Raw genomic sequence first — 10769 nt, forward strand, 5'->3', positions numbered from 1 at the left:
GATTGTCTGGGGTTGCTTATCTGACCTTATTTAGAAAGATCAGAGAGCAAAGAAGTGAGTATGGAGCCCAGAGCTGGCTTTGCATATGGGGATTTGCTGACAGGATACTGTGTTTCTGGTCAAGCAGAGCATTTATAGCAACATGAAAGTTCAATCTGCTGATGTGGCACCCCAGGCAGGAGTGGCTCCAACTTGGATCTAGTATTTAAATACTAGAGGTTTTTGTTTCAGTTTTGTTTTGTTTTCTAATGAGTGGGGAATAGGTAGAAATGAAAGAGAAATTTAAATTAATTACAACTAGAAAACCTTGACATGAAGGATAACAAAAAAAAAAGGAAGTGGATTGCAGAACAAAGGATGAATAGTTTGTTCTCTAGCCTCTGCTGGACTGGTGGCTGGGATTCCTGGTTTTCACCCAGGCTACCCAGGTTCAATTCCTGGGCAGGGAACCAAAATCTTGCTTCAAGCCACCACTCACTGCTGTCTCCTTGACATCAGTAATACTGAGGAGGTCCATTTATATGAGTGTAATCTAGTCATTTAAAGGGCATAATTTAATAAAAAATTATGTCTTTTAATTAATTTGGAAGTTTTTAAATTTTTAAAAAACATTCTTGTTTAAGGATTAAGATCAGGGCTAAAAGAAAATAAAAGTTGTTCTTAATTTTATGGAGAATTGATTTTCTGACTCAAATACTTATTCCACTGTTATACTCTAAGAGTAATTATGAGGCTGATATAATAATGACTATCATTTATAGGATGTTTGCCCTAAGCCAGAGGTGAACAAACTCTGGCCCATGGACCAAATCCAGTCTGCCACCTGTTTTGTTTTTTTAAAATTAATTAATTAATTTATTTGGCACGTTGGGTCTTAGTTGTGGCACGCAGGATCTTTCATTGCGGCGCATGGGCTTCTCTCTAGTTGTGGCGTGTGGATTTTTCTCTCTCTAGTTGTGGCACGTGGGCTTAGTTGCCTTGCGGCATGTGGGATCTTAGTTCCCAGACCAGGGATTGAACCCGAGTCCCCTGCATTGGAAGGCAGATTCTCTACCACTGGACCACCAGGGAAGTCCCTGCTACCTGTTTTTATAAACAAAGTTTATTGGAACATAGCCATGCTCATTTGTTTATGCTCACACTATAGAGATGAGGCATCACAACAGAGACGGTATGGCCCTGCTAAGGCTAAAATATTTCCTATTTGGCCCTTTGCTGAAAAAGTTTGTCAACCTCTGGTTTAAGGCAAGCACTGTTCTTTACATGCATTATGTCATTTAATCCTTCCAACATCCCTAGGAAGTCAGTGTCTTATCTTTCTTTCATAGATGATGAAATTGAGGCTTAAAGATGTTTAGTGTCTTGCACAAGGACACCCAGCTAAGGGGAAGAGTCTGGACGTGAGCCCATGTGATCTCATTTGTAGAGCCTGCACTTTTCGTCTGGGTCCGGTTTCTTTGTCATTGGGCTTCAGAGAGGTAGCACACCACGCTAGTTAACAGCAAGGCCCTGGAGCCGGATCCTTTGAATTCGAATGACCTTTGGCAACAAATGACTTAACTTCTTTGTGCCTCAGAATGGAAACATTACTATTATTAACCTCTTGCTTTGTAGAGGAGATTCTGAAGAACCTTTGTAGAAAAGATTCTTAAATTCTTTTAAGTTTTCAGAAGACCTGAACTTACCATGACTACAGCATCACTACAGTGCTAGCTAGACAACACGTATTTCACTGGGCTGATGGCTTTTGAAAGGTGAGATTGTGAATCACATGTTAATTTTGTTTAAATTTTAATTTTCAGGTCCTGCACAGACAGCAGTCTCAGCCAGCCAAGGAGAGCTCCCCTCCCAGAGAAGAAGCACCTCCCCCGCCTCCTCCGACTGAAGACAGTTGCACCAAAAAGCCTCGGTCTCGCACAAAGATCTCTTTGGAAGCCCTAGGCATCCTCCAGAGCTTCATCCATGACGTGGGCCTGTACCCTGACCAGGAAGCCATCCACACTCTCTCTGCTCAGCTGGATCTCCCCAAACACACCATCATCAAGTTCTTCCAGAACCAGCGGTACCACGTGAAGCATCATGGGAAGCTCAAGGAACACCTGGGCTCGGTGGTGGACGTGGCCGAGTATAAGGACGAGGAGCTGCTGACGGAGTCGGAGGAGAATGACAGCGAGGAAGGCTCGGAGGAGATGTACAAAGTGGAGGCGGAGGAGGAGAGTGCGGAGAAAAGCAAGGCGGTGCCTGCTGAAATTGACCAGAGATAATGTGAACTGCCACCAGGCAAAGCAATACATCGGTCCAAGGATTTTCTGTTTTAGTTTCTTTAAAAACTTTTTTGTTGTTGCTTTATTTTATCTTTGTCTTTTTTTTGGTCTGTTTTGTTTTCCTTACCTTTTTTTGACATTTCTCTGTTGCACAGGATACACCTGTAGACTGAATAAGTTCAGTATTTCTGAATCAGACATCGCCTTGGCAAAGACACTAAAGTGTTACGCTTTACAATGGACTGGATCGTAGTCATTATAATCACAGGAGACTCTGCCTTCATTATCCTTGCACTTATGGAAGAGACACCAGGCAAGTTCCAGGATGAAAAGACCTATGAAATAAATGAAGGAAGCTACAAGTGTGTGTGTATATGTATATGTATATATCTATATATTTACATATATATATTAAATTGCATGGGACAGAGAACTTTACAATCCGAAAGAATAGACTGTGAAATGAGTTCTTAAAGAAGAGACTTGTTTATGTATTAAAAAAACCACTTCACAGTGAGTCGCTTTGGCTTTTTGATAAACTGCGGCCTGCTCTCAGGGTGGGGTGACTATTTTTGAATTCCTATTTATTTTCTGTGTTTGTCCCTGATTTTTTTTTTTTTTTAATTCTATGGCTTCCTATCTGGCAGCTTGATGGGTAATTTTTGAGGTATGTATTTAACAAAACAAATCAACACTGCCAAAAAAAAAAAAAAAAAAAAAAGAAAGGAAGAAAGAAAGAAGAAGAAAGTAAAGTGAAAAAAAAATCAGGGCACCTTAAAATGATACCAGTCAAATTAATCTTAAAGACACAATGCACACTTAAAATGACTCGCATTCCGTTATTCAACTTGTCGTTACTGTAGTGAACAGATGCGTTTCTGTGGACTTCCAAATGAGTAAAGCTGAAATTCAGTACAGAGAAAACTTGTCCATTAGTGCAGTCTCGATAAAATGACATACTGATGTCATACAAATGGAATTCACAGTATGAGCCACATTTTATTGTGAAATTTATTTACCTGCTTGTGGCTTCAGATCTTAAAACTAGTAAGCCTGCTCATTTAAAACTTGTTTATTGTTGCTGTTTTCTTTTTCTTTTTTTTTAAAATAGAAAATAGTTCAATGTAATATTAAGTTAGAAAAGAAGTTGCTGCCCAGTTAAAGGGGCTCCCTCTCAAATAAATCTCCATGCCTTCATCTCCCGAAAGACGTTTCTCATTTCTGTCTCACTTTGGGCTTCCTCTTTGTACGTATTCCATGCACCTAACCAGACGTTTTTAGTCCTTGCTCTCACGCACCTCATCCCTTCCCTACTATGGGGGCAGCCCTAGCAAGAACCTGTTTTTGAATCATTGTGCAGCTCCAGGCAATAGAGTAAGCAAAGCAATTTCAGTGGAATCACCTACTCCTCATCAACGGAAACATTTTCCCAGTTACCTACATAGCAGTTACCTTACATAAAGCAGAACTAATGCCGACTGGCTATTTAGTGGAATGAGCATTAAAGCTGCACTCTACTATAGTCCTCCCCCGCCTCTAGCTTCCCATCAGAAACCATTACTTCCCACTTCTACTTCTAGTCATTGCAAGAGGAGACCTCACCTTCAGGACTGGCCAAGTGAAACTAATCTCGTGCTTCAAGGTGGCCATCAAACAGTCCCACACGGTTGGATTTTTTTTAGAGTTGTGCTCTCATGCAGCCTTTTCAAAGACCTCATGCAATATCACTTTGAAAGTTATTTTCTGTTTACTACACAAACATTGTAATATAACTGTTAATACTATTTATATATTTGAAAGGTATAAAAGGTCGGAGTTAAAAAAAAAAAACAAACCTCTATGTGTAGATATTAACTCAGAACTTACAATATACAGGGAGAAGACATGTTGCAATACAAGCTAATTCTAGCTGCTCAGTAACCTCTGGAGTTTTTAAAGGGACATTTTCCTGTACTTTTTCAAATAATGATGTTTAAAAAGTTATCTTGACATGAGCGTCATATACCTTTGCAAAAGGATGGTTGTTTGCAGTCAAGCCCTGGGCCCATCCTTCCTGTTTCTGTAGTGCTGCAGCTTTAATCAGAAAGTCCGTGGTTGCTGCTTCCTAATATCCGAGTTACTCTTTTCCAAATTGTCTTCTTACACTGTTGCTGAAGGTCACTCTGTACACGTAATGGAAACTGATTTTGCCAAGCTCTTACAAGGTGGTTCATCTATCGATGGCATCCGCATTTGGTATCTTTTACACTTCAACCAAAAATTTATTAGGTATTTTTCAATGCTAAGTCTTGCCTTTTATTTTTTAATTTCACTGCCAAGTTTGCAGTGGTTCTAAGTGAATCTGTGGGCATTTTAGCCTGTGGTCTTGCCAGATCTTTGCGAATTACAATGCATATATGTCTATTTATTCAATATCTGTCATATAATATCTATTTGGAAGAAGAAACTTTCTCTTGTAGTGCCTCTTGACAAAGCACAATTTCCCGCCTTTTTTTTTTTTTGTGAAATGAAAAAACAAATTGTGTTTTATTGCGATATCAACAATGTGAATAAGGATTAACATATTGTAAATGTTCTTTTTTCCATGTAAATCAACTATCTTTGTTATCACTAAGTGATAATTAATTTTTAACTTATGTGCATTGTTAGGCTGTTAGAATTTTTTGGTTGTTAAAATAAAATGCATTCAAAAAATACGACTTTGTCAAGTATTTTACTGGGCATTGCCCTCTTTCCTACTTGGTTTTCGTGTGGAATGAGACCTGGTGAGTGTAAGGAAAATCCATTCCTTTATTTACAAGACAGCTTGTACCTGCAATTACAGATGTTTGAGTCCTGTCCAATGCAAGAATTTAATTGCACATGTGAATGTATGTGCACCTCTGTGTGTTTATAAACGTATGCATGCTCACATCCTGGAACTGGCAACTGGGGGAGTTATTTGCCCAGATGTTTTGTTGTATACAAACAAAACTCAATTTATGAAGATATATTGATGGGCTTGCTTCTTTATTTTTCTAGTGAATATTTTCTGTTTATAATTAAAAACCCACAAATGACTGCGTGTCAGGAAACTTTTGGAGCACATATGTCCATGGTTAATGGACATAATAAAAGTCTTTTATATTTAGAGCCGGCTGCCATAATGCGAGCATAGAGGAATGCCGGAAGGATTGATGGATCTGAGAAATGTGTGAAAATGATTTTTTAGAAAGTGCTCACAACGGAAAAAATTGCTCTAAAGACTAAAGTTAATAAGGAAGGAGCAAGTGCTTAGCTTCAGAACTGACAAAGAGAACGTCAATTAAAAAGTGTTTTCTTTTTCTTTTGATATGGTAAATTGTTTTTCCCGGGTTTTTTTTTTTTTTCCTTTTTCCTTTTTTTTTTCATTTGGTTGGCATACAGATGTAATTTTTCTTTCCTTTCTTCCCCAGTTTCACTTGCCTTTTTTCGCATGATAGTTGACAGCCCGTGGACTGTGTAGATAAGTTTGAAGGACAGTTTGTGGAAACTGGGTGTTTGCAGAAAGGCGGACAGCCCCACAGCACGGTGCTAAAGGTTTTTAAAGAAAAATTAGAGATTCAGTAGAGGGTGGAACAAGTTGCTTATGCAAATTCACATGAATTCTGCATTTGGGATAAAGACATAGAAGTAAAGCATGTGTGAGATAGTCTGCCTTTTAACACAAATGCTTTCCACCTGCCTGAGGTTGTGTTCTTGCGGGGGGGGGGGGGGGTGTCATAATTCACTAGAGGTGACAAACTCAAAACCGGGTGGCTCTGCCCATGGATGGATTGGCTTTGGCCTAGAAGGTGGTCTCTGTGCTAACAACTTTTATTTCCAAGGAAACAAAGTCAGAGACTTCTTGACTATATGTTAAGTCATGTCATCTCAGAGCCATCACTTTACGGGTTGAGTTTTTGTCTTTTCTTTCTTTTTTTTTTTCCCTTAGAAGAGATACTTTCCTTTACTCTGTTATTTCGCTTTCTGCAAAGTTTTAAACAAAGATTTAAAAGTCCCCACATTTTTTCTAAAGAGCAATCATGGCATAATTAGACAGTAAACACTTATTTAAACATGTACTCTGTACCAGATAATTTGCTAAGAGCTGAGGTGACAAGGAAAACTGTATGATTTAATGCTCTCCCCTCAAGGAGCTTATATCTTATTGGAAATGTATGATATAAATCCAGGAAAAGTGATATTATCATTCAACGGTTGTCTCCAGACAGATGTTTATTTGTTTAGTGAGTGATACAAATATGTGCTATAATGTAGAGAAAGAAATTATCATTATTTGTGAGCTAGAATGGTCTTGAAAGTTGCGTTACTTAGGATTGGCTGCATGTAATTTTAAAAAATACAAAGTAATCATAAGAGAAGAGTTTACCTATTTCTTACATAAAAGAAATTGCTGAGGTATTCTGGCTTCACGAAGTTGTCAGGTACTCAAACTCCTTCCAGCTCCCAGCTCCATTTTTCCCTATGTTCCTGTGTTCCATCTTCCTCTTAGTCCAGGATGATTGCTATAGCCTCGCCATCACATCCACCTTTCAGACACCAGGTGGAAGAAGGAGTAAAGAATGGCATACTCCCTTTCTTTTATGGGACTTCTTCAAGTCCCCCACCTAAATGCAAGGGAGACTGGTAAATGTTTCTAGCTGTTCCGTTAATTCCAGAGAGAAGGGTAGAGTGGATATTTGGTAGGCAACTCACAGCCTCTGCCAGAGAAGGTATCCAGAAGGATGTTGAAGATAATAGTAGATAAGAAGAAGATAGCGAACAGGCACATTTATCCTGCTGCTACTTCTGGTACCTTGTACCTCTTCCTCCTTCCCACCCTGAGTTCTTTTCCTTGCTAACTTTAAGAATCAGTCCAAGCACCGCTTCTTCCAGGAAGCCTTTCTGATCTGCCCTGCCAATGTGGTTACGAATCCTCCTGTGCTCACATAACATTCAGGGTATTCCACATTGACAGAACTGTCCCAGTTCTTGTGGCATATTGTGGTTGCTGTATTTGCTCAGTGGGAAAGTGTGAAGTTTTTCTTTGCATTCATCCATGCAGAGAACGAGAGTGGGCTGGTGGAGGTGACATGAGCCCTGGGGAAATAGGTGTGACAATGTTTCCTCTGGATGAGCATGTCTAGGACTGGCACATTGAGTTGGAGACAGAAATGAAGAATGAAAAGTGCAGCGAGGGCCAGGTGATTTAGAACTCTGCCAGCACAATATCTCAGGGAGACGGTAGAGATAGGACCTAAAGCCAAGACTGCATGTCTCCCAAGCTTACATTTCCACCCCCAGTATCACACCACCTCTCTTCATGTCCTAGTGTGTCCTAGAAAGGCTGTATGAACTGAACATCAATTTATTGGCCAACATATTTTGTATGAAATGACCTTTTGACTTCTCTTCACACACTTTTTCATCATCTTGTCTGAGTATGACATTTCTGATGGAGTTTTGTTCTAAAGGAAAAACCTATTTTAAAAAACACCATGCTCTGCTTGTAAAACTGTCCCAGAAAAAATCTAGAAGTAGCTTCTTAGACATTTTAAGAGATTTAAAGTGTTACCTTCACATATGGAGAAATAATTACAAAAATATTCCATTAGCACTGTAATGAATAGTGCAGAGCAATGATTAATTAAAGAGAGAAGTATAATTTATTCACTATCCATTAACAGCCATAATCCCGTTTTAACGCAAAACAGCACAGACTAAGGGAGTCCTGGTAGTCTCTGTAACAACTTTGGACTGTGCAGTCCTAGGAACCCTTGCCCACCTTAAGGAAAATGTAAGGAGAAAATTCTTTCTAGATTTACTCTCAAGTTGGTTGTGAGAAGGCAGTGAGCTATCCTAGGTTCTATTTCTTACCAGTTTTGCAGCTTGCTATTTTTCAGATCCTCAGTTTCTTCATCCATAAAATGGGGCTGATGATTCATCGATCTCAGAACCGTTGTTATAATTAAAGAAAATAACTAGGTGGAAGCATTTAGAACACATCCTTCCTTTCTTCCTTCCTTCCAAGAGAGAAAGAGAAGCAGGATATAGGAAGATGCTATAAATGACTTAAAATACTTCAGATGAGTTTTAGAGCAGGATTAAGTCTAATGTTTTTAGAAGTTGTTTCACACTATTGAAAGCATTTGTGCCTGAAGGGCTACTGTGCGCCGTTTACGTCCCGCTTTTGTCCCTCTCTTTCTTCCACTGTCTCTTATTACAATCTCTTTCGTTCCCTCCCTCTCTTCCTCTTTCCTTCTTCCTGTCAAGAGCTATAATATGGTTTTCTTTCCAAATGAGTAAGAAAATGAAAGAGACAGTTTAGTAGGCTTCCGAAGTCTTCAAAATTAGATGTTTCAACACGAATGGCACCCACTCTCTTGTTTTCCTCCTGCTTCGCTCCTGCTCGTTTCTGCTGTGTTTTGCGGATTCCTTCTTTTCCCTCCATGAATGCTCAGGTGCTGCAGGTGCCTTCTTTGAGCCTCCTCTTCCCAGATCCACACTCCTTCCTCATCCGCTGTCGGGACACTAAGTGTCCCCGTGTGCCGGCGACCTCCACTTTCTACCTGCAGCCTAGACCTTTTCCGGGTCTCCAAACTGTCCAGTTGTACTGCCTGCTCACACTTCCACTGAACATGTCCCCAGGTGACCTTATCTTCCTCCCCAAATGTGGTCCACCCAGCTGATGGCAACTCCAAACTTCCAGTTGCTTGGACCTAAAACCTTGGCTTTATCCTTTATTATTTTTCTGTCAGCAAAGTTCTTTTGGCTCTACCTTCAAAACACATTCACCGTCTGACAGTCTCTCACCTTCAATACCGCTCCCAGCTCGGTCAGAGGCACCATGCTCTCTCACCTGATCTGACCCTCTCTAACCTCCTTCCCTTCCGCTTTCCTCCCACTTCCTGGGCTCCAGCCACATCGGCCTCCTGGCTGTCCCTGGAATAAAGGGCTCATTCTGGCCTTAGAGCCTTTACTCTTCTCCCTCTTCCCTCTGCCAGGAGAGCTTTTCCCCCGGACAGCTGCACGCTCACGCCTCAGTCCCCCTTAGTCTGCTCAGACGTCACCTCCTCAATGACAACTGCTCTGACCACCTTATTTAAAATTGCAACAGGGCTTCCCTGGGGGCGCAGTGGTTGAGAATCCGCCTGCCAATGCAGGAGACACGGGTTCGAGCCCTGGTCCGGGATGATCCCACATGCCGCGGAGCAACTAAGCCTGTGCGCCACAACTCCTAAGCCTGCGCTCTAGAGCCCGTGAGCCACAACTACTGAGCCCACGTGCCACAACTACTGAAGCCCACGCACCTAGAGCCCCTGTGCTCCGCAACAAGAGAAGCCATGACAATGGGAAGCCCGCGCACCGCAACGAAGAGAAGCTCCCACTCGCCACAACTAGAGAAAGCCCGCACGCAGCAAAAAAGACCCAACGCAGCAAAAAATAAACAAATAAATAAATAAATTTATTAAAAAAAAATTGCAACAGACCCCACACCCACCTTCTGGATCCCTTTTATCCTACCCTATCTTATTTCTTTTCATAGCTTCTAACATAATGTATAATTTACTTATTTTTCATGTTTTTGTCTACTTGTCAGTTCCTTAACCCCAGTGAAAACACCAGGAGGGCACAAAGCGTGTTTTTTTTTTTAAACCAATCAATATTTAAGTGGACTACATTTCATAACAGTTTTCACCTAGTTGGATTTTTCAATTTTCCCAACTTCAGCCTGGATTAAGGATTTAAATTACTTTCTAGAGATGAACTTCATCTGAATATTTCTTTAGTGCATAACCAAGGTACCTGAGACCTCAGGAACTTCCAAGACTGACATTTGCAAGCCCACATTTGGATAATTTATGGCCTGTGATTCTATGCTGTCTTGGAAGATAGAATCACTGAACCACGGATTCTGTTGTCTAGCGCATCCTCTATTCAAAGCAGAAATCCCTTTTCAGTTTGGAGGCGTCTTTGGCTGGAGGCCAGGCAGTCTTTGTCGCTCCAGAACTAGGAGCTTATGACTTTGGAACTCAGCCCAGCCCACCTTGGGTCAGCTCTGCTGTCCCTGAGCTCTTACGGATGCCGTCTAAGACCCCCGGGCTCTTCCAGTAACCACCTCACATATTTGAACTCACATTGGATTTATGACCACTAAATCCTTTAAGTTCTTAGTTTCTTTTATTAACCATGTGATGTAGCCACAAAGAGAGCTTATGTCATTCAGACTGCATGAATAGAGATATACCACTTAGGTCAGGGAAGTGATCACCCTATCCTCTTCAAACCTATCAGGCCACATTATGGCATTATTTTCAATTCTGATGACATTTTGGAAACGTATCAGTACATTGAGGTATATTCAGAAGACACAGGGTGATCAGGATGGCAAAGGACCTTGAGAGCTTATTTTCTATTAATTTATTCGATTCAATCATTTTCTTATTCATCGACCAACAAGCCAAATTTATGAAATGTCTATTGGATTGAAATCACTGTGGGAGA

At 40.7% G+C, this 10769-nt stretch overlaps 1 protein-coding gene across 10 annotated transcripts in view; it reads left to right on the plus strand.

Annotated features, from left to right (window-relative positions):
- Positions 1–4098, plus strand: part of SATB2 (SATB homeobox 2) — a 201344-nt gene extending 197246 nt beyond the window's left edge. For all 10 annotated transcript variants that reach the window (XM_067741096.1, XM_067741093.1, XM_067741094.1 and 7 more), the window contains one exon: positions 1803–4098. In XM_067741096.1, the coding sequence (XP_067597197.1) occupies positions 1803–2264 (462 nt within the window). In that variant the 3' untranslated portion in view covers positions 2265–4098. The remainder of the gene's footprint in view (positions 1–1802) is intronic.
- The last annotated feature ends 6671 nt before the right edge of the window (positions 4099–10769 follow it).

This window comes from Pseudorca crassidens, chromosome 6 (assembly GCF_039906515.1).
Source record: "Pseudorca crassidens isolate mPseCra1 chromosome 6, mPseCra1.hap1, whole genome shotgun sequence".
Lineage (NCBI taxonomy): Eukaryota > Metazoa > Chordata > Mammalia > Artiodactyla > Delphinidae > Pseudorca > Pseudorca crassidens.